The sequence below is a fragment of the Lepidochelys olivacea genome, assembly GCF_965140295.1.
Source record: "Lepidochelys olivacea isolate rLepOli2 genome assembly, chromosome: 1".
Lineage (NCBI taxonomy): Eukaryota > Metazoa > Chordata > Testudines > Cheloniidae > Lepidochelys > Lepidochelys olivacea.
Genome location: NC_140411.1, coordinates 345,238,726 through 345,262,432, shown reverse-complemented (window position 1 = coordinate 345,262,432; position 23,707 = coordinate 345,238,726). Strand labels below are relative to the sequence as shown.

Genomic DNA, 23,707 nt, shown 5'->3' with positions numbered 1-23,707 from the left:
CAACCCCCCTTATCCATTAAAAACACGTTTTTATATATTTAACACCATTATAAATGCTGGAGGCAAAGTGGGGTTTGGGGTGGAGGCTGACAGCTTGCGACCTCCCCCGCTCCCCATGTAATAGCCTTGTGACGCCTTGCGGGGTCCCGACCTCCAGTTTGAGAACCCCTGACTTATAGTCTTCTGCCCACGTGTGTGACAGCTTCTGACAGGAGAATACTTTTAGTGGTTCCCGGGACTGCTGTCTAGTTACAGTTCCAGGGGAAAAAAAAGGCAGCCAGTGTGAGAGAGATGCCTGCACCATTTGAACCAATGATGGTCCTTCCTTTATCGAAAAGTCTGCGGAATCTAATAAAAAATAGACTTTTTAAAAATTGTTCTGTAGAACATAGTAGAATACTATATCCCTGCTTTGGAATTCTATAGGATGGTTCAAAAAGCCCTATAGAGAGATCTCCTCTATTCAATTCGATGGGGTGGTTGAAGTAATTTCTATAGAATCCAATGAAATGGCTATATAATCCTATTAGTTTCCCTATTAACAAAATTTTATTAGCCAGACCATGAAGCCCTTCCTCTTGCTGGTGAGCTAGTAGTAAAGGGCGTCAGAATCTGACCTTCCGTAAAGGCCTCTCCCTTCTCTTCCCATAACAAAGCGATCTTGTCCTATCCTATCCGCCTAGCATACTCCTGATAGTTTGATATGTGGATGGGACATTGCAACAGTGACAGCTATGACGTGACCGCAGATTTGGTACAACATCAACAGAGTCCAAACCCCGAGTCTCTGTGACTAGGGAGCATTTTCCTGCCCCTGGAATCTGAAGAATGTAGACAGTTTACTCCCAATGAAGCTAGGGAAAGTTTTAGGGTTTTTTAATGCTCGCCACTTCAGTGTTCCAGATGCCCTGGATCTGTAGTTGGTCTCGCGTGTGGATGGAATGATGCTTAAAGAAGAGAGAAGGAGTTTTTCCTATGTCTACCTTAGATTACCAGTGCTGTGTAGGAGGAGGATCCAAGCTCAGTCCTATGGTTGCCATGAAAACCCAACTTCCCATCCTATGCACCATTGCATGATGCCAGGTAGTCCTAACTGGTCATGGATTGGTTACAATACATTTAAAATCCTCTTTCCTGCTAGGACCCACATTCAAGATTCTGTGTTTTCCCCAGCAGGTAGATGACATCACAAAAGTCTGAGCAGCCTGAAGGGTGTTCTGCCCACAGTGCCTGCCGCATTGTCTGCTGCCAAAGGGCAAATGGAGAACCCTGAACTCAGGTCTTGGCAGGTAGCTAAAAGGGGATGTGACCTTCAGCTATATTGATTTAAAATGTAACAATCATTGTGACCACTTAGGAACTTTAAATAGCAGCAGGAATAAAACTCAGATATTGCTGAGCTCCATAAAGCTCAGGCTCTATCACTTGACCTAAAGGGGAATCTCCATCAGCTGTTAACAATAGAGGACCTAGGATGCACAGCTGAGTAATCCCAAGTCCATTCAGTAGAGGGCAGTGGTGTGCACATTAAATGCTTGATTACCGAGAAAGGGCAGGTCAGCAGTTGACAGTTGTCCTGCATTGTAGTTTCCAGGTGCAACCAGCCTGGGGTCTTTTGATCTGTGTTGAAATGTTTCTCAATGTACCTGTCCTGGTCTGGTCTGCGTCTCATGTCAAGAGCATGCTGCTCACCAGCAGGGCTAGCCTAGTGTAATCCTGCCATCCTGGCTCTTATGACACTAGGCCTGGCCTGGCAAGCCTCTACTGTCGTGTATTCCCTGAAGGCAAGCCTGGCATGCCCCAGGCAGCCTGTGCACTGCCAGCCCTTTGTGTGGCTCTATACAGTAATGAAGGCCACAAGCCCATTTCACACTGTCTCTAAAGGAACAGAGCAAAACAAACCGCAAGCCCTCAAAACCTGTCTGAGACCAGCTCTCCCCACCCAGCCCTGTTTGGATGCATCCCCCACCTCCAGCGCAGCAGAAGAATGTTCTCCCTTGCAGCCTGACATCTCAAATGCTGCCGCTTAACGCAACACTCTGGGATCATTAAGTAGCCTGTCTCAACAAGTGACACATCCCTGCCCATGTATCTATCTCGGGCGCCTTGCCATGGGAGGCACCTTTCAAAGGAAACGTCTTCATTATGCAGTCAACTGCTCAAAGCAGTCTTCTCCTCCAACACAATTGTGTACTTCTTCCCCCCACCAGTAATTACTGGATTGGGGTCCTACAGCCTCGCCAGTGCTCAAAGATATTCTAGCGTTTGCATCAGCACAGGATCCTGGCCTTCTGCCTATGCACAGTCATGTCAACTCCTTATCAAAGTCATTGCATGTTGGCCCAGCAGCTCAAGTCCTGCCTATTTGTGCTAGCCGATCTTGACGTTGCTATAGCACCCACTTCTGGTTCGTTCACAGGCCAACTCCTGCAGGCCTTACTCAGTTTCGTACTCAGGCAAAGCTACCATTAGGAAGCTTCCCAGATGGCTGCCTTCCCAGTGGGAGTGTTGCCTGAGTAAGGGGTTCAAGATTTGGCCTTCAGTGTCCCATCGCACATCAAGGTCCCTTCTGTGGGGGACACGGACCTAAGGATCAGGCTTGCTTGCTTGTAGCTTAGGAGGAGAGGCCTTAGGTATGGGCTATGTAGGTGATCATGTAGAGCACCACATCCGAGGAACCAGCCCTGAAAGAATGGCTCTTCTCTGGCTGTCGAGCTTCTGCCCGCTTGGTCTCCCCCTCCAAAATAGGTGTTCTCCCGGTTGCTGCATGCTGTTGTATGACAGGCTGCTCTTGGGCTTAGCTTCCTCCCAGAATCCCTTGCATGATGGTTGCTGTGGTGTTTCCTCTGAAGCACTGGTTTGACCAAGGCACACGAACAATGGGACAACTCAGCGGAAATGGAGCTGTCCTTTTGGAGGAGGAGGTGGCCCAGGGAGAGGAAGGGGAGGTTGGTTGGGAGGGAGTCGGGTACAGGGGTTGGTGGAAGATGTACCATCATTCTTGTCACTGCCCGGGATGCTGCCGCACTTGCGGTCAATCCTGACCTTAGGTGGAGCAATTGGAGAAGCTGTCCGTAGGGGACTGTCACTGTCCGTAGGGGATTCTCTCTCAACTGCCAAAAAATGCTACACCATTGTCACTGTGTGTGGGGGGGCTGGGGCCCAGCATTGTGGGAAGAAATGCATGTAGGAAAGAGAATAGTTTACATTACCGGTGAGAAAAAGTAGGCCCTGATCCTCGAAGGCATTTAGGTACTTAATTCCCACTGAAATCACTGGGCATGAGGCACCTAAATACCTTTGAGGACCTAGGCCCTAGTTCCTTTGTTCTACCAGCTGGGAAGTTTGTCCCTTGGTGGGTGACGGCTGCGTATAATCAAGTAGTCAGTCTGAGGGCTGGTCTACATTGCACACTTAGGTCGACATAAGGCCGCTTATGTAAGGCTTATGTAAGGCTCCCGTCTGGGAACGGGGAAGGGAGAAGCCCTAGGTGGGGAACGAGGATCAGCCCACCAGGAGCCTGTGGGGCAGCCTGGCTCCCCCCAGGGAGCTGCCAGCAGAGCTGAGAGACCAGGCTCTCAGAACATAAGAATGGTCATATTGGGTCAGACCAAAGGTCCATCCAGCCCAGTATCCTGTCTTCTGACAGTGACCAATGCCAGGTGCCCCAGAGGGAGTGAACCTAACAGGTAGCGATCAAGTGATCAGCTCCCCATACTTCCCCTCTTGTAAGGATTTTTTAGGGAGCCTATCTGAGCAGAAGACTTTGGGGAGCCTTACAGTATACTTCCCGCCGAGTCCCCCCTTAAGCCCACCTCTCAGAGCTGGAATAAAAGAAACCACCACACGGATATGAACTCACAATAACACTCTATTTACTAAAGGAGAAGGAAGGAAGGGGAGGGGGCTGGATTAAGGACCCTGGAGATTTGGAATACTAACATATTCACATGCGCACACACCCTCAATAAAGCAAAGGTGTTTTTCTGCCTCCTTCAGGTACTGCCGGTAACGAGGCTGCAGAATCCGATGGATCAAAGGGAGGTAAGTCACCCTGTCTCAGACCCACCCTATCCCTCCCTGCGTCGTCTATGGGTGAGTGTCAGGTCTAAGTAACCGGATCTAGTCCGAGAGTGCACGTCTGCTCCCCAAAAGAAAATAACTAATAAACCCCAAGATGACAACTTCGTTCAGTGAGTGGCTACTGCAGGCCAGTAACCAATGTGGAAGGTGTACTACCCCACAGAGAGAGCGAGCTTTTAGACACCTGAGCCCCAAAGATTTCAGCGCTCAAGAGCCCCGGCCCCTCCATTCATTTGTTTGTATAGAAACCGGTTACTTAGCAACAACTGATTCCCGCTCTTTTCACTTTCCCGCCTTTTGCCCAGAATAGGGGAACAAGAAGAAGTCACCTTGTTCTTATCCAGACCAAGATGGCCACCTAAGAAACAAAGCCCTAAAATCCAGCTGGGTGTGTGCCTTCCCAAGAATTTGCCAAGGCTTTAATTAACACTCTTAGATGGGGGGAAGAGCTCCTGGTGAGGACATGCACCACCGACCCAAGGAGGGTAGAGTGGACATGCACCACTGCAGTAATTACTGCAATGGCTGAAAGTTGACTTAATATAGGTCGCATGATATTTCTAGTGTAGACAAACCCTAAACTTAAGACAAGGCACAGCACCGCATCAGTGTCAGCAACGGAAGGGGGGAACTTTTCATTCCACTGATCAGATCAGAAACTGAGATTATGGTTACCTGATCTGGTTTTTTGCAACAAGCAAACGTGCATGTCCGACAAGCTATGCTTTGGCTTTCCATTACCTGTGAGAAAAACGTAGGCCCTGATCCTCAAAGGCATTTAGGTACTTCACTCCCACTGAAATCACTGGGCATGAGGCACCTAAATACCTTTGAGGACCTAGGTCCTAGTTCCTTTGTTCTACCAGCTGGGAAGTTTGTCCCTTGGTGGGTGACGGCTGCGTATAATCAAGTAGTCAGTCTGAGGGCTGGTCTACATTGCACACTTAGGTCGACATAAGGCCGCTTATGTCAATCTAATTATGTCACAATTCACAAGGGTGCTCAGCTCCGGGGGGGAGGGGCTGAGTAGCCAGGCAGCTGGACCCCACTTCCCAAGGGTGAGAAGCCCCAGGCGACTTCCCCTGGCTCCCGTCTGGGAACGGGGAAGGGAGAAGCCCTAGGTGGGGAACGAGGATCAGCCCACCAGGAGCCTGTGGGGCAGCCTGGCTCCCCCCAGGGAGCTGCCAGCAGAGCTGAGAGACCAGGCTCTCAGAACATAAGAACGGTCATATTGGGTCAGACCAAAGGTCCATCCAGCCCAGTATCCTGTCTTCTGACAGTGACCAATGCCAGGTGCCCCAGAGGGAGTGAACCTAACAGGTAGCGATCAAGTGATCAGCTCCCCATACTTCCCCTCTTGTAAGGATTTTTTAGGGAGCCTATCTGAGCAGAAGACTTTGGGGAGCCTTACAGTATACTTCCCGCCGAGTCCCCCCCTTAAGCCCATCTCTCAGAGCTGGAATAAAAGAAACCACCACACGGATATGAACTCACAATAACACTCTATTTCATAAAGGAGAAGGAAGGAAGGGGAGGGGGCTGGATTAAGGACCCTGGAGATTTGGAATACTAAAATATTCACATGCGCACACACCCTCAATAAAGCAAAGGTGTTTTTCTGCCTCCTTCAGGTACTGCCGGTAACGAGGCTGCAGAATCCGATGGATCAAAGGGAGGTAAGTCACCCTGTCTCAGACCCACCCTATCCCTCCCTGCGTCGTCTATGGGTGAGTGTCAGGTCTAACTAACCGAATCGAGTCCGGGAGTGCACGTCTACCCAAGGAGGGTACAGTGGACATGCACTACTGCAGTAATTACTGTAAATCGACCTAATATAGGTTGCATTATATTTCTGGTGTACACAGATTCTAAGTTTAAGACCAGGCCCAGCTCCTCATCAGTGTCGGCAATGGAAGGGTTGGGGCTTTCCATTCCACTGATCAGATCAGAAAAAGCGATTATGGTTACCTGATCTGGTTTTTGCAAGAAGCAAACGTGCATTTCCGACGAGCTACGCTTCAGCTTTGGTTAATGTATTCAGTCGTGACTGTGTCTGATCTTGTAAGCAGCGTCGGGGCTGTTCATCACATGCATGGGAAACCTGCAAGGAAACCCCAGCCTATACAGGAAGTGGTGCGAATGATTCAAGAGATGACATCGCTAGACAGCCAGTGCCCCAGTGTGCTGCTAAGAGGGCTGTATGCCGCTGAAAGTGTTGTCTTTCAGATGGGACGTGAAACCCAAGCCCTGACTGTTTGTGATCATTAAAGATCTCGAGGCACTGTCTGCAAGAGAAGGAACATTGGTCTTGCTCCAGTTGTAATATGGATCATTACATTCAGCCTCCCTGATTTTCCCTACAGTTCCAATTGTACCTGGTATTCTTCTTTACTTCCAGTCCTAAACTGTTAAACAGCTGCCTTGCTCTACCTCAGGTACCTGCATTTCACGAACTCCTGTTTACACATCTCCTTCTGGAGGACAGATACTACAGAATGCTAAGAGATGATTTCTTTTATCTGTTGTTTTTGCTCTTGATATGGCTCCTTTCAGCAGTAGCATCACCGTTACCAACCATTGCTTTCAGTAGTAGTAGTGTTGTTACACAGAGTAATAGGAGTAACAATCTCAGTGAAAAAAACAAAAAAAGGTCTCTGCAATCTGAATTTCAGCCCACAAGCTGGCTCGTCCTTGAGAATGTCAGTTAATTAGAAATAGTTCTGGAACAGCCATGCAAAAAGAATGCCAGCTATTTGCTTTTTATTTGTGTTAGAGTGGAGCAAACGCAATAGGATTTCTGCCCTCTGTTTTGTTTTTCCTATGATTGCTTTCTCTGTTTGCTCGTCCTCTTTGCATATGTGATGGGACAACTCCAATCCGATTAGGAAGGGGGCTCATTAATGAGGGGTTGCAGCAATGCAAAGCCATAAGCTGATTTTCTCTTGAGCATGCTTAGGGGTCTATGCGCTAGGAAAAGTGCGTCCAGCTGGTCTTTTTTAGAGAAGGTTCCCTCATGATCCAGCTCAGATCAGCAATCTTGGGGCACTGACTTCCAGGGCTTATCTCTGTCTTGGCACAGAAACTCAACAGCCTAAGACGACAGAGCTCTGAGGCAGGAATATCCCTGTTAGCAGCTGTGTGAACGGGGAAGTGACTGTAAAGCTTTGCAAGCTAATTTACATTAAGGCCATGTTTGTTGTCATTTTTATTATTATTATTTCATTCCCATCCTGCAGTTTGACCCTTCTGTGATCACTGCGGTGGGGAACAGATTTCCATGCTTTCAGAAACATCTGTACAGCTTGAACAGATGTGCGTGTACCCTGTTAAACCATGTCCCTGGACAAAGAACACCAATGAATAACGGTGCTTTGGATTTCTGCAGTGCCTTCCATCTGAGGAGCTCTAAGTGCTAAATATCAAAGAAGGTACCCTCACAACCCTGAGGCAGATTGAGGTATTATAAGACTTCTGATTTTCAGTTTTAACTGATAAACACCAATAAAACACCCATTATTAAAAAAATATATATATAAAATCGGTGTTTATCCAATAAATACTGGAAAAACACCGGAAAAAGGTACTTGTATCTAAGGATTTGTCCACTCAGAGCAGTAATGTGGACTATGAGGATGTGATTTCTAAAGCACATTAACATGTCGCACACTAACTGGTCTATGTAGACCTTGCTGGTGCACGCTGAAGGTTCCCTAGCGTGCTTGAATGTAGTATACTTTGAAACAGTTCAAGTGCACTAGGGAACATGACCGAGATTATTCTGTACAGCCGTGGTCACCAACCGGTCGATCCTAGATGATCTCCCAGTTGATTGCGATCTCTGGCAGCAGTGCAGTAAGACAGACTCCCTGCCTACCCTGGCCCCACACCGCTCCCGGAAGTGGCCACTGCTGGGAGAGCTGCGGGGGCGGTGCTTGCAGAGAGGGGCAGTGTGGGGAGCCAAGTGCTCCCCGCCTTCCCCACCCCAGGGGTTGCAGGGACGTGTTGGCCCCTTCCGGGAGTGGTGTGGGGCCAGGGTAAGCAGAGAACCTGCCTTAGCCTTGCTGTGCCTGTCGCCGACCGGGAGCCGCCAGAGGTAAGTGCTGCCTGGCAGGAGGCTGCACTCCAACTCTTATCCCTGAGCCCCCTCCTGGAGCCAGCACCCCATACCCCCTTCTGCACTCCGAACCCCCTCCTGCACCCCAGTCCTGATCCCCCTCCCAGAGCCAGGACCCCATACCCCGTCCTGCACCCCAATCCCCTGCCCCAGCCCTGACCCCCGCATCCCAGAGCCAGCACCCTGTACCCCCTCCTGCACTCCAACTCTCTGCCCCAGCCCGTTGACCCTTCCTGCACCCAAACACCCTCCTAGAGCTTGCACCCCTCACCCCCTTCTGCACCCCAACCCCCTGACCCAGGCTTATCCCAGAGCCCCCGCTCACACTGTGAACCCCCCAGCCCAGAGCCTGCAACCCCCCCCCCCACCCCAAACCTAGGTGTCCCGATTTTATAGGGACAGTCCCAATATATGGGGCTTTGCCTTATATAGGTGCCTATTACCCCCACCCCCGTCCTGATTTTTTCACAGTTGCTGTCTGGTCACTCTACCCGAACCCCAACCCGGTGAAAGTGTGTGAGGGTGGGGGAGAGAGAGCAACTGGGGGGAGATGGAGTGAGTGGCGTGGTGTAGATCCTGAGTTGCCCTGAGATACAAAAAATGATCTTGGGTGTAAAAAGGTTGGAGACCACTGCTGTACAGTATATACTACTGTAATGAGTAATGTGTATGATCTACATTACTCATTACAGTATGCTCAAAGAGAGAGCTCCAAAAAGCCCCAATTTTTGGACATCTACATAAAACTCAAAGATTACTAAAAATAAGCCCTGAAAAATGAAATGAATAAACCCCTAGAAACAGACGCCCAAGTTATTACTAGCTCCATTTTATAGATGAAGAAACTGAGGCACAGAGAGGGGGCTGAGATCACAGAGGAAGTTATTGGCAGAGCCAGGAACAGAGCTCTGCTCTCCAGCTGTGGTTTAGCAAAAAGGCCATCCTCTCCTGTTAAGGACCAGGACCAGCAAGGTATAAAACAAAGTGTTGAGCAGACAGGTAGGCAGGCTGGATTCCTGCATTTAGCCCCAGAACAGGCAGAGCACCGGCAAGCCTCCCTAGACTAGAATGTCCTGCTAATAGGCTTTAACTTTGATGCCCTGCCTCTGGGTGCATGGGGTCCATGGGCAGCTAATTGTCCAGACCCAATTCAGTTTGGGCCCCATCTAGTGAGTCTGCCAACAAGAGGCTCAAGGAGAGCCAAACATGCTGGTGGTTTGATGATAGAGGCAGCTCAGTCTCCCCAGCAATTGGCTGAGACCAACAAACTCATTTCCCGTATGGGTTACCGCTAAACAGCTGTCTGATGGTAACAGCTTTTGGTCCCAGCTGAGCTGACTTGACCTGGCTTTGAGCCAGCTTCCTGTGGGTAAAAGGCTCCATGTCCCATTGCCAGTTATCTGAGACATAAAGGCCAAGTTTGTCCCTAATATAACTCCATTGACACCCGTGGAATTACACCAACGGGGAACTTGGTCTATCAAGCTTCCCGTGTTTATGATGTACGACCTAGCTACGTTTCCTGACCTCCCGCGTCTGGCTCACTCGCTTCTGCTTCATTTGCGGAAGTATATTGAAGCACTTCCTCTGGCAATGAAGGAATTTACCATCTGCTGCAGTGAAAGAGTCCAACTCTAACATCTAACTTTAGGTGGGGAAATCCCACTTGTTTGAATCGTGGCTTGCTAGTTTCAGTCTAGAGCTTAATGCATAGATGCAAAGAAGTCCTAGTGGCTGACAGTCTCAGTAGAGAGACGAAGTAGACATAACTGTTACTCTCAGTCTTGCTACAGTGAGGTCCGTCGAGTGGGTGGCTGGGGCAGTGGTGAGAGAGGCTGCCTGTCTATGGACAGACATACAGCTCTGTCTTCTAGGCTGGGTCAGTCCCCAGTGGCTTGAAATTTATTTACAAAATCAGAAGCTGGACTGTGCTTCGAGCAAGCGTGGTCTGAAACCGCTTCTTGGCTTGGGCAAGGGATACAAGACACGGACACTAAGAAAGGGAGATTTAGCTTAAAAGGCTTTTACAGGACTTACCGTGTGCAGTGGAAGGCTGTGGGGGGTAGGCTGATGACTTCATGTCGGGCAGATGACTTCAGCTAGTATAAAGAATGACTCCAACTCCCAACCCTCTCCCAGAACTCAAATCTCAACTTCTTTGGAGGCCTGAAAATATATTTCCTTCTTCCTCCCGTCTCCCCATGAACCCCTGTCTGCTTCCCTATGGGAAAGGACGTGGAAGAGACATTACCTTGGGAGAGGTGGTCATGCAGTGCCATGATGGTCTATTGATTGATTAGAAGATGGGAGTAGGCGAACTGGGCTCTATTCCCAGCTCTGCCACCAGCCTGTTGGCTGATCTGGGGCAAGTCATTTCTTCTCTCTGTACCTGTTTCCCCTCTCACTCTGTCTTGTTTAGTTAGATTGTAAGCTCTTTGGGGGCAGATACGGTTTCGGTGAGTTTGTACAGTGCCTAGCGCCATGGGCCCTGATCTCAGCTGGGTGTTTAGGTGCTATTGTAATAAGACTCCATTTTTTGCGTATGGTTTGGGACCATTGAGGCCTGATTTAGAGAGCACGCACAGGAACTCCAGTTGGAGTCTGTGGCAATTTTGCCTGAGTAACAATTTTGCGATGTGGCGCTTTTATAATTAGCGATACAGGTACGCTTTGGTGTCTCCCCAAGCATCTGAATGATTAGATCCTCCTCAGAAAGTATGAATATTTTAGGGTTGTCCCAAAACTTACTCCGTGCTCCATCCTGCCATTCTTGGGTCAGGGAAGAGGTTTTTCTGAATTGTCTTTTATCTTAAAGTGCTACAGAATCTGATGCGACAAAGCGTGTATTGGTTTGGTGATCAATCACTTGCCTGTGTAGCGGCAGAGATGAGATGTGTGCAGAGAACCCAGCTTGACCAATGCACCCCACTCCTGACCAGCAGCGCTGGGATGCTCCCCAAAGGTAGCCAGGGTTGAGGGGCACCTCGCCACAGCCTGCCCTTAGCGTGACGGAGTCTTGTCTGCGCCTGCTGCGGATCAGCTCTCTGAGACCAACAGCCCGGGGCGACGCAAGCACTGCCTTCCTGGCCTTTGCGGACCTCGCTCTCTCGGGGCCGGTGCACCCCCATAGGACTCAGAGCCCTCCCTGCAGCGTCCAGTCCCTTTTCCACTGCACGCTCACAGAATTACCAGGCCCGCTGTTCCCAAAGGAATGGTACGCACCAGCCTGAAAGATTCAACTCCGAGCCAGCACTTTGCTTAACACCACAGCACTGAGAGACATTTATCGTGAAAACAAGAATGCATTTATTGTCAAAGAACAGTTTCAAGTGACAGTGAGGAAGAATATTGGAAACAAAAGGTTACATATAAAACCAAATCATAAACATGCTTTCTAGAGACTGCATTTAAACTCCTTTAGCCAGGAGGTGAACTTATCTCACCCAAAGTTCTCCAACATTTTCAACCCAGGCTGGTTGAGACACCACTTTCCTGAATGCAAATGTGCTGTCTGTTGACTTCCTAGGTACAAAGAAAAGGAGGACTTGTGGCACCTTAGAGACTAACCAATTTATTTGAGCATGAGCTTTCGTGAGCTACAGCTCACTTCATCGGATGCATACCGTGGAAACTGCAGCAGACATTATATACACACAGAGATCATGAAACAATACCTCCTCCCACCCCACTGTCCTGCTGGTAATAGCTTATCTAAAGTGATCATCAAGTTGGGCCATTTCCAGCACAAATACAGGTTTTCTCACCCCACACACACACTCACTCTCCTGCTGGTAATAGCCCATCCAAAGTGACCACTCTCTTCACAATGTGTATGATAATCAAGGTGGGCCATTTCCTGCACAAATCCAGGTTCTCTCACTCCCTCACCCCCTTCCAAAAACCACACACACAAACTCACTCTCCTGCTGGTAATAGCTTATCCAAAGTGACCACTCTCCCTACAATGGGCATGATAATCAAGGTGGGCCATTTCCAGCACAAATCCAGGTTTTCTCACCCCCCCACCCCCATACACACACAGACTCACTCTCCTGCTGGTAATAGCTTATCAAAAGTGATCATCAAGTTGGGCCATTTCCAGCACAAATCCAGGTTTTCTCACCCTCCATCCCCCCACACACAAACTCACTCTCCTGCTGGTAATAGCTTATCCAAAGTGACCACTCTCCCTACAATGTGCATGGTAATCAAGGTGGGCTATTTCCAGCACAAATCCAGGCTTTCTCACCCCCCCCCTTTTTTTTTTCCCGGGGACACACACACACACACACACACACAGAAACTCACTCTCCTGCTGGCAATAGCTCATCCAAACTGACCACTCTCCAAGTTTAAATCCAAGTTTAACCAGAACTAGGTACAGGAAGCTAGGAAGTCGTCTTGCTTCTAAAAATACCTGCAAAGTTCACTGTCATTACTCACCGCTAACCCCTACCTCCCCATGGCTTGTTCTTTCCTGTGTGCTCTTTTCCTATTGACCTCTCCTCTCTTTGTTAACATTTAACTTCATATGTAAATGGCTATCCATTGTGTCCTCTTACAATGCTTAATTTACATCCTGACAGAGAGAGACACATTTCTTATCTCCTGTCTGGAGAAACCGATCTAAGCCCTGCTTTTCATTCACATGCTTAAGAACACAGTTTTTTCTGGTACAGATACATCGCTCCTTACATAGTACCCATAGGCGCGTTTCACAGGGATGCTGGGTCACAAACACAATGGCTATTCCAGAGCCCTGCCAATATACCATGCTCTGACCAGTAGCACTCACTGTAATTCCAGCCTTAGCTCCACCCAGCATTGCTAATGCAGCATGGGCCTGCCTAGTGGTACGCTGTCTTATTCCAGCTGTGGGCCCTTATGCAGCCCGGCCTGTGCACCGGCCTGCAGCCCCCTTTGCTGCTATCCCAGCCCAGCATTCCTTCAGGAAATTCGCAGACATACTGTGTCAACATTTCACTGTCGTGCCGAATGGTGGGAACCAGACAGTAAGGTCCCCAGAGCGGAATTGTTTAGATACTTTCTTAAAGCCCAACTCCCCTGCGGCTGTGAGCAGTGGCCAGGTTCGTGAGCCAGCTCTTGAGAGGAACCTGGGCGTGGAGTTTGCAAACCAGCCAACTTCTCTAAAAGAAAGATGGGGATAGTTAACCTTGGGCTAGGGGAGGATGTGCCCCTTCATTTCCCCTCCTCTTTCCTTTGTCCTCTCTGTCCCCCACCTCACACTGCCCACATAGCATTCCTCCTATGGCCCCATATCAGGGTGCGAAGGAGAGGAATCTAGGGGGCAGGGTGAGAAGAGAAGCACTGAGGATCCTCTAGTGCTGACCCTACACGCCCTTATAGAAGGCTCCAGAATTGCCTTGGCGGGGTTGGTGCCTCTGTCTCACCCTGTGCTGTTCCTAGCCCCCATTCATGCACCCTTCTCCCCTACCTCAGTGCTCCCTGGACACCACTCAGCTCTCCCTGCCCCCCCCCCCCCCAAAGAGACTCTCCTGAGGCCCAAACTTTGCCAGGCTGCCTTTGCAACTGTCCAGGTGATATGCTCATGTAGTCTCTCTCCCTGCACTACCTGAGCCCCCTGTGAGCTGCGTCTAGATCTCATTTTATACTGGGGGGAGTGATGCTAAGCCCTCCATCTTCCACGAAAGCGAGAATCTCGCAGCTCAAAACTGCACCATTAAAATCCAGCATCTGCCCAGGAACCCCGAGCACTAAACCTGGGTGCTGGATTCCCTCATGAACACGAGTGCCTGGAATCCTTCCCAACTGCGGTGCTCAGTTGCCCTGTAAATTTCATTCCTCTGATGGCTCACGACAACAGGACAGGCTGGCTGGAAGGGTGATGCCGTTCAGGAGCCAAACACAGCAGCGAAGTCTTATTTGAGGTTCCTCCACCTTGTCAGAGTCACAGTTAATTGAATAATTAAAACAATGGCTGATTCCGGGGTAGGATCTATCTTGGTAGATGATTCAGCATTTTTATTGGGCCATTATTCTGGCCTGTTGATGGGCAAAGAATTAATGAGAAGCCTCTTTCTCCTTCCCTGTTGTGCAACCCCAATCCAAACCAAGACCCTCGTGGTCTATAGGCAGCAGACCAGTCAGATGAGTCAGAAAGGAACCCGCTCATGGCTGTACCTCTGGCTTGTCTCAGCTCGAAGCCCCTCTCTGCACCTCTTGCAGGGGAGGTGAAAGGAATCAAGAGGCAGAGGCTGTTCAGAGCAAGAACCTGTGTGATTCTAGGCTCCTGGGTTTATACTCTCTTCTGCCACTGATCTTGGTGTGACCTTTGGCAAGTCACCCAACTTCTAGCACTTACCCGTCTTCGTAAAGTACTTTGAGATTCTTGGATGAAAGGTGCTTCATATGTAAAATATGGATAATGATGTTGACCTTCTTTGTAAATCGCTTTGAGAACTACTGATGAAAAGCATTACATGAGAGTTGGGGATTATAATAATTAATATACAGTGCAGTAAACCTGCCCAAAAGGGACACTCCAGAGTATCCCCAAATGCACGGAGTACAATTTTGAGCCACATTTATTAGGACCCCACCTCTGTTAAGGACCCAGTTTTTCTTAATCCTTTAAGTGGTTGATTAAAACAGGTTTCACTCTGCACATTGCTACTGCTGATCAGGTCCAGCTGAGCATGAGTATTCTGGGTCTCTGTTTACCAAGGTTGCTGTCACAGCCTAAAGCACAGTGCAGCTTCTTTGTAGGGTGTTCAAAGCACGGAAGGGGAGCAATTGTTTGGGAGGATGGGATCTACCCAAATGCAGTAGCCTCCTCTCACAGTTCCTGCGTTAACTGCCCCTCTCTGACCGCTTTGTGGCCCCTCTGAGATTTAGGTCTCGGGCTTTTAGCCATCACCTTTCTTGGGGTGGGGACCTCTCTCTCCAAACCAGGGACTTAGGCTGCAGACTCCTGCAGTTGACTGTGATGATCTGTGTGGGTCTGACTTCAGCTCAGCACCTGCAGTCCTGGTCTCTCCAGGGCAATGACAGGGTTAACCAGTGGCCGGCCAGTCTTCATAAACCAAAGTACTATTTATTCAGAACAAAAGTCTTGCAAAGAAAACCTCTTTAAAACAATATATGTCTAGTGTGCCAGGCAGTCACCCCTCTTCCACATGGAGACCCTGATAGGAGTTACAGACCCGTCTCTCTTGGTCACAGTTTCATGTCAGATCTTGGATTGAGTGTGAGTGACCCTCTTAGCTGGTCAGGGTGGATATTTTAGACAGTTTCAAGTTCTTTCTCTGACAGGCCTTTTGAACCAAGTCAAACCAATCTCTGCTTTTTCCTCGTGGGACAGAACTTCCACAGACTGTGACCTGCCTTGTTTCAGCATTAGGGATTTGCAGTAATTACCCCCCACGATTGTCACTCGCCCATCAAGCCAAGAATACAATCCCCAGCCAGCCCATCAAGGTACAGCCAACATTTATAAAGTTGCCATAATAATCTTAGAAATATTCCAAAGCACTGCATCTGTCACGTGGCCCAAGAGAGTGTTTATTAATTATTTGTATTTCAGTAGCACGTAACCAAGATTGAGGCCCCATTGTGTCAGGTTCTGTACAAACACACGAGAGACAGTTCCTGCCCCCATACTCTTACAGTCTAATTAAACAGGACGTTATCCCCCCCTTGTACTGATGGGGCACCTGGATACATGGAGAGAGGTTAAGTGACTTACCCAAGGCCTTACAGGAGTTTTGTGGCAGAGTTGGGAACTGAACCCAAACCCTAGTTCAGTGCCTTTACCACAAGACCATCCTTGCTCTTGTGGGGAAGGTGGCGGTTGCCCCTTCATTTGTGTTATTTGTACATAGACTGGAGAAAACACTGGATAATGTCATGCTGTCTGGAGTGCTTCATGACCACGAGTGCCTACCTCAGGGCAGACTGTCAAAAACAGGGCAGACACCCCAAACTTGTGGTATGTTCTGTAATAAGATTTCACCAACCCAGTAACGTGAACTCGTAGATCACTATATCAGTCTTACCACAGAGTCACAGACAGTCCCCTTGGGCTCTCTAGTTTATCCTGCTACACAGGCAAGTTGAACTTAGTGATAAATGGTCACTTATGCCAAAAATCACAAAATATGCAGGTTGCTCCCAGTCCTAAGAGACCAATCACTTGGTACCCAAGATCTTACACCAAAGACCACCGCTGTAGCCAATCCTGTAATAAACTATCGAAAGGTTTATTAACTAGGAAAAAGAAATGAGTTATTTACAGGTTCAAGCAAACGTAAATCCTAAGAGTGACAGAGTTGTAGTGATATGTTAATTCAAAATCCGTATTGCCAACTCTAGGTGATCAAAAATCATGTTGGACCCCCAAAAATCAATGAGATTCTAAAGAGATGATATTGTATTTTTTGGGTCAATCTCTTGATATTTGAAGTCCCCCTGCCCATCCCCAATGTCTGTGCATGTAAGTGTCGCCCGCTCTCCCACATATACTGGATAAGATGATTCTGGCCCCTGCTGCAGGAGTGCTCACCCCCACATCTGCCCATCTCCTGCCCAGCAATCAGTTCTGTCCTCACCCAACCTCTATCAATTCAGCCCCCAGTCCCCTCAGTTCAGTCCCCCAGCCCCCATCATCACCACACCATCAGTTCAGCCCCCCTGACCCATTGACCCCCCCACCACCCTCTGTTCACCCTCCCAGCACTGCCCCATCTGCTCCGAACCCATCATCAATAGAGTCCCCCGCCCCCCTCATTTCAGCCCCCTGCAGTCCCCAGGCCATAGTTCAGCCTTCCCTGCCTCACTTCTGATCCTCTTAGGGTTCTTCACAGTCCCCAAGTCTTGGGGGCTGAAGTGGGGTCCCCTCTCCCACTTCCCAGGCTGGCAGAGGAGCCTTAGGGCTGACAGGGGCAGACCCACCTCCCCTGGGGCTGTGGCTGAGAGTGGGAGCCCTCCCACCCACCAGACTGGGGCTGAGAGCTGCAGCCTTCCCTCCCCCCCCCCCCACAGACTGGGGCTGAGAGTGGGAGGCCCCCACCTTCCCCCCGGACTGGGGCTGAGAGTGAGACCAGCTGCTGAAAAAAAAAAAAAAATCCTGACATTTGAGAGTTCTATCACAAGATCATGAGTTGGGCTTAATTTTACTTAGAAATTGCATCTCTGGCGATTAATTTGGAAGAGTTGGCATGTCTGCAAACTGTATCAGGGCAAACCCAGGGATAACCCTAGGGGATCTCTTGCTTCAGTTTAGTGTCTCTGGACCTATGACAGTTCAATCAGCAAAGAGATGAAAAGTTCTCTTGTGACCCTGTTTTAGCTTTTACATTAAGGCCAGGCCTGCACTGCCACTTACTTTGGTATAACTTATGTCCCCCAGGGGTGTGAATAATGGCCCATTTAGGCTATGTCTACACTACAGACCTTCCCATGTAGCTGCTGAGCTCCTCCTGCTGACATGGCAGCACTTTTGTGGCAAAACTTATGTCGGTCAGGGGTGTGTGGTTTTTTTTCACACCCCTACCGACAAAAGTTTTACTGACAAAAGTGCAGTGTAGACAAAGCCTGAATCTTGATAGGCCTCCTGAGTGGGCAGCAGGGATGATTACCTGGGTTCACAAGTTCAGAACAAAGACTTTCAAAGTTATAATGCACATGTATGTATTTCCTTATAGTCTGGAATACAGGCATTATGGATGGGATTAAAGAGAAAAGGTGGGTGAGATAACATCATTTATTGGACCAACTTTTCTTCAGGTCTGGGAAAGGGACTCTGAGCATCACTGCTAAATGTAAGGTGGAACAGATTGTTTAGCACAAACAGCGTATATTCTAAAACAGTGGCTCTCAACCTTTCCAGACTACTCTATCCCTTTCAGAAGTCTGATTTGTCTTGTGTACCCCTAGGTTTCACCTCATTTAAAAGCTACTTGCTTACAAAATCAGACATAAAAATACAAAAGTGTCATAGCACACTATTACCAAAAAATTGCTCACTTTCTCATTTTTTACTGTGCAATTATCAAATAAATCAACTGGAATATAAATATTGTACTTACATTTCAGTGTACAGTATATAGAGCAGTATAAACAAGTCATCGTCTGTATGAAATTTTAGTTTGTACTGACTTTACCAGTACTTTTTATGTAGCCTGTTGTAAAACTAGGCAAATATCTAGATGAGCTGAGGTACTCCCTGGAATTCCTCTGCGTACGTACACGTACCCCTGGTTGAGAACCACTCTCTTAAGAGACCATTCAAGGTAGAGAGGCTTGTTAACATCTCTGCAGCCACAGCACAAAAAGAGGGGCCAAGTGGCTTACAGACAGTTGTAATACGTCCACACTCCTGAGCAACACAGTTATACCGATGCATCCCACAGTGTAGACGGCGCTATGTGGATGGGAAGGCTGCTGCCTCTCACGGAGGTGGATTAACTGCGCCAACGGGAGAAGCTCTCCTGTTGGTGTGGTAGCATCTTCACTGAAGTGCTACAGCGGCAAAACTGCAGCGTTTTGTGTGTAGACCTGCCCTCGGTTCAGTCCATGATTTTTAGTGTCTAGCAGTTACGAAATTGAAGGTCCCAGACTCGTCTTTTGAAAGGGTTGTGCAGGTTTCCGTTTAGGATGAGGACTGAGATTAGTGCATGCAGCAATTTACAAGCGTTTTGTAGAGTCTAAATACTAAATACATTCTTATAAGACTAATCCCTATTTTGAACAAAACTAACATAGAGGTGAACTGGTTTGGATTCCATCTATGAGTTCTTCAGTTCTTAGCTAACGCCTGTGGCCTTGGCCAGAGCTCCACTTGGTTTACCAGTATCACAGATAAACCATAGGGAAGAATTCTGCATTGACAGTTTGTTAGGTAAGGTCATCTCTTACACCAGGTCTCATCCATCTCTGAGACCTGTATTATGTCAACAAGGGGGGAGAACAGAAGCTCTTCATCAAACAGAACACTGGTCCAAGTGCTCCTTTTTACCGAAATAAAGCGAATAGGGGTTTCCTATTTCTGGAACGTCTATCACAAGAGTTAAATAATGAAGCCATTATGCATTTGCCAACAATAGAAGTTGATCTGATTACGCAGATTTAAAGCGAGATGGTCACTGGAGCCATTCATTGGGAAGGGACTTTTGTGCCAGACAGTCTTTAAATAGTTTTGAATAGGAGGGAGAGTTAGCTGTGTCCTTCCCTTCCTACACTCTTCCCCACCTAAAGAATGGTCTCTTGCCAAGCCAACCATGTCCTGTCAATGCCTGAAGGTTCAGCATGCATAGCCTTTAAATATATAGCTAACAAAACGGACTGGGTAAAGCCCACTGCAAAGGAGTGGTGGGTGGGGGACTACAGGCAAAAAGGTGGGACTATAAATAGCATCCACAGACAAAAGACTGCACGGAAATGTACAGCCCTCTTTGAGACACTAACAGGAAATCTCCAGGCTTCTGGCTGAGTAACCCCCAGCCACCAAAGGTCATTAAACAATGTGACTGTAGCAAAGGGCCTGATCCTGTGGACCCAAGCAAGCAAAGCTCCCATTGATGTTTGGCTGCAGGGTCAGGCGTGGGAGTTTACGTTCGGGTAGAACATCTTTAGTCCTAGCATATCCCCAAGAGTTTCTTAAACTCTCTGCAGTGAAACCTGTCTCAAGTGACTGCAGCAAAAGTAGGTGGCGTAGCAGAGCTGGTATTTTACTCGGAAAAGAACGACATTTGCCTGAGAGCCTTTGAGGTACTTTGAAATGATCACTTTGCACAGAGACGCCCATCAGATGTAGTTCCTACGATCTCTGTCTCGCTATGTATCTTTATTAGTCACTGCAGCCACAAGCGAAATGCAGCCCCCTCTGGGGTAGAGCACAGCAGCTTTTTAACAGTGCACCCCAACAGTGCACCCCAACAGTGCAGGGCAGGAAGTGAGTTGTTCTGTCTCCAGTCGGAACTACAGGAATTTAAAGTAAATACACCACCATTCGAATTTGGCCAGGACATCAGAGCTCCTGCCTCTTAATCACAGGACTTCCTTAGTGTTGTGGAAGTGCCATGGAGTTTTAATGACCAAAGAGGATCAGTTTGATTTTTAACTCCAAAAGACAGTGTGGGCATGACAACACCCTCTGCCTTAGGACCTGACTCAGGGGACAGAGCACCCACGCCACTTCCTGCAAGACCCGAGTTAGCAAGCCGCATGTGCCGGCAAAGATGAGAGGGGAAGGCAGAAATGTCTGCCATTCAAGCCCTCCTGCAGGGAGAAGGCTACAAAAGCATTTTCTGGCCGTAGCTGAAGGCTGGGGAAAGCACAGAACTATTGTGTGTAATTTGTAGAAGAGAAAAGCGAAGGTGAAGTCTCACGTAGGGACAGGGCCCTCGGCTGGGGTAAACCAGCATAACTCCATTGAAGTCCATGTACTCCACCCGTTGACATCAGCGTTCACCAGGAAGATGGATGAGATCAGTGTGAGAACGCTAGGGTGGCCAGCGTCATTCATCAGGGCTTAAAATAAAGACAGACGGTGGGTGTGGCGGGATAAAGGGCTGAATGGCTCTAGCTGGGGATGACGGCACCCTTCGTCAGAGGCAAAGTGTGTGTTTGTGTATGCAGGTCAGGCCCCTTGTACCTCCCTTCCCTCAGCCGGGGTGACAGAAGGTCCCTAAAAGTGCGGGGGAGGGGCACCGTCACCTTAACCGTGGCCCCGCCCCCTCGCACCACTCCTTCCACCGGAGCCCCTGCCCTCACACCACCCGTTCCCCTTCAGCGGCACTGGGGGTGGGATGAGGGTGGGGGCAAGGCAAGTACAGGAAGAGCAAGGCAGGGGAGAGTCAGGTCCCCTGGATGCCAAACCACTGCAAAGTGACCTGGCTTTGTCACCGACACCTGCATACTGGCCAACTGATGGTGGATGTGTAGTCCACCTCAGCGTTTAGGTCCCTGCTGAATTTCGTCCAGACACGTCAGCGGGCGTTTTACATGCCTGTGGCGCTCTAGGTCCAGACTCTTCTCCTTTTCCTCTTGTGCGATATGATCAGGCAGCTGGGAGTTCTGAAGGGAATAGCCACTGCTGGGGAGCGATCCCTGCCCATAAATCTAGAGGAAGGGGGAAGGGAGGTACAAAGGGTCGGGCCTGCACACAGAGTTACCTACACATGCTCGGTTCAGAGGACAAGTGGGTTGGAGCACCAGGGTATTATTCCACAACAGGATCTGCTAATCTCAGTGAATTTCTCCCCCCCCCCCTTTATTTTTTCTGTGTTTGTGCTACAAGCGATAGGGCACAGCTGTGCTCCCCTTATGTATGTGTTGTAACTCTCGAGCTGTGTGTGGTCATTTCCTCCTCGTCCATGTGCTGGAGCTCAGCTCTCCTTCATGCCAGGTCTCGTACAAACGTGTTGCCCCCCCCCCCCCCACTGTAAATACTGGACATCAGCAACACTGAATATGGGACACCTACAGACAACGCTTCCTCTATGAAGCCAGTCCCAGCGTGTGACGTTTCCTGCACCGTTGTTTTCCAGCGCTGATTGAAAATGAAGAATTCCGTTTTGTGAAAAATTCTGAGGTTTCAGGTGAGACCTTTTGAAATTTTTCACACAGAGAGAGAGAGAGAGAGAGAGAAACAGACACACCCACCTGCCCAGCCAATAGCCCAGTGGCTGGGCACTTGCCTGTGATGTGGGTTCAGCTCCGTGGTATGCCTTAGTCACCGTAGGGAGTTGAAGCTGGATCTTGCTCCTTCGCTCTGGGCAGAAATTCCATCCTAGGCCCCAATTCCCTTTATTTATTTTCCCTATTGTTCCCTCGTCTCACAGATGAACCATTAAGCAGAGGTCCCCTCTGCCTTTCTGCAGTTACTGCTGTCCAGAGTCCAGGATGACTTTTGAAAGGGAGTCCGTGCTAATTCCAGTCCATTACCTCCTCCGTCCCTCTTGGTCTAACCTCCCAAGCTGCATGTGGGCTTTGTGTTGCTGTGTTTTCTTCCATGGTCTCAGTTCTGCCAGTGCCTATTGCAGTGTAAAGCACTTTGGGATAGTGCATGGTAGGAGAGGCACTCGGTGTACAAACCCACCCTTGGAATCTCTCCTTGGCATGAGAATCATAAATGTCCTTTAGGATGAACTTGTCCCTTAGGAAGAACCTCATGGCAAGTGGGAGGGAAGTACATGGAAGACTTGAATACAGGGGAAGGACAGGAAAAATGTGTGCTGTACAGGTAGGTTTGTACAGCCCTGCATTTCCCCATCCCATCCAGCTAGTTACATCCTGGATACAGGAATACACAGTATACTCTCCAAGCCAGATCCTCCATTTGCTTACATTAATGGGACTCCACTGAGCTCAATCCTGTGCCCCAGCTGCTTTGCTTCTTGAGACAGCAGTAGGACGGTTGGGAGTTTCCCTAAAGAGGCAGCCAAAAGCAGGCATAGCTGGCTGGCTGACCCCCCACCTCCCACTCTCAAGGCTAGGTACAGGGAGGGGTTAGGACAGAGCATATTGCACTTACCTGCCTCCGCCTCTAGCTGTAGGTTATGTAACTTAGAGCAACCCAGCAGCTGCTCTAAAGTCTGTTAGGGGCCGTTTCAGTCAGGAGATGGCCCAGGATTTGGAGAGAGGAAAGGTAGAGCCACCTTCCTTAGCGTGGCTGAATATAAACTTGGCCCACCTGAAGGTTGAGTTCAGTGAGTTACCCTGGTGTCAATGAGGAGTGAGACCAGACTTGGTCTCTTTCTCTGAATGTAGGAGTAGGTCTCTGCGGGTACAAAGCTGAAGTACCATTCTTTAGAAAAACAAACCAGGAAATTAAAACACAGCACAATCTGTTAATGTGACATTGAGACCACTGTTTCAACTCTCGAGCCAGGAAATGCCAGCGTTAATTACAGAGTGCAGAATCCTTAACAAAGAGACCTTTCCTCTCAGGCGTTTGAGTTAAATAGGTGTTCGCAGAAACAAACCCTGAGTTTGCAGGGATTGCAAATGGGGGTAGAACTTGGCATTTCAGCGAGTCTGAATGAAAATTGCTTCCCATCTCAGTTAATCTGGTCAGGCCTCCATGGTGACTCTGGATGTCCTACATCTTCAGTCTTCCATAGAGTCCTCTAGGCAAAGCAGGTTACAGAGGAGTTCACTTCCTAACATAAAACCAAGCAGAAAAACTCACCCAACGGCCTCATTTTTAAACAGATCAACCTTTCAGGCCTTTCTTGTGTATTGTGAAGAAGCTCCGTCATACAGTGAGTGGGATTGGAGAAAGAGGGTCAGATTTCAGGAGAGGCCCAGTTTGGTGTGACACCCCAGAATGCAAACTGGTGGCCAGGTTGCTACTGGACAAACACAGGCCTATGAGTGTGTGACCCTGGCCTCTGCATGCTTAGCACAGATTTTCCTACCACTTTGCCTGTCTGCCTGCCTGCAGCATAACCTATTGCTACTGAGCAAGGCACGAACCCAATTACCTCTTCCCCTGTGGCTGGTCTCTGTTAAGATTGGGGCAGGAAG

The 23,707-nt window shown here is 48.8% G+C and overlaps 1 protein-coding gene across 1 annotated transcript in view; it reads left to right on the top strand.

The window, feature by feature from the left end:
• PODXL (podocalyxin like) overlaps positions 1-23,707 on the top strand; it is a 91,861-nt gene that overhangs the window by 22,298 nt on the left and 45,856 nt on the right. Inside the window, exons 2-3 of the mRNA XM_084617688.1 lie at positions 4,000-4,044; positions 5,715-5,759. Of these exons, the coding sequence (XP_084473814.1) occupies positions 4,000-4,044; positions 5,715-5,759 (90 nt within the window). The remainder of the gene's footprint in view (positions 1-3,999; positions 4,045-5,714; positions 5,760-23,707) is intronic.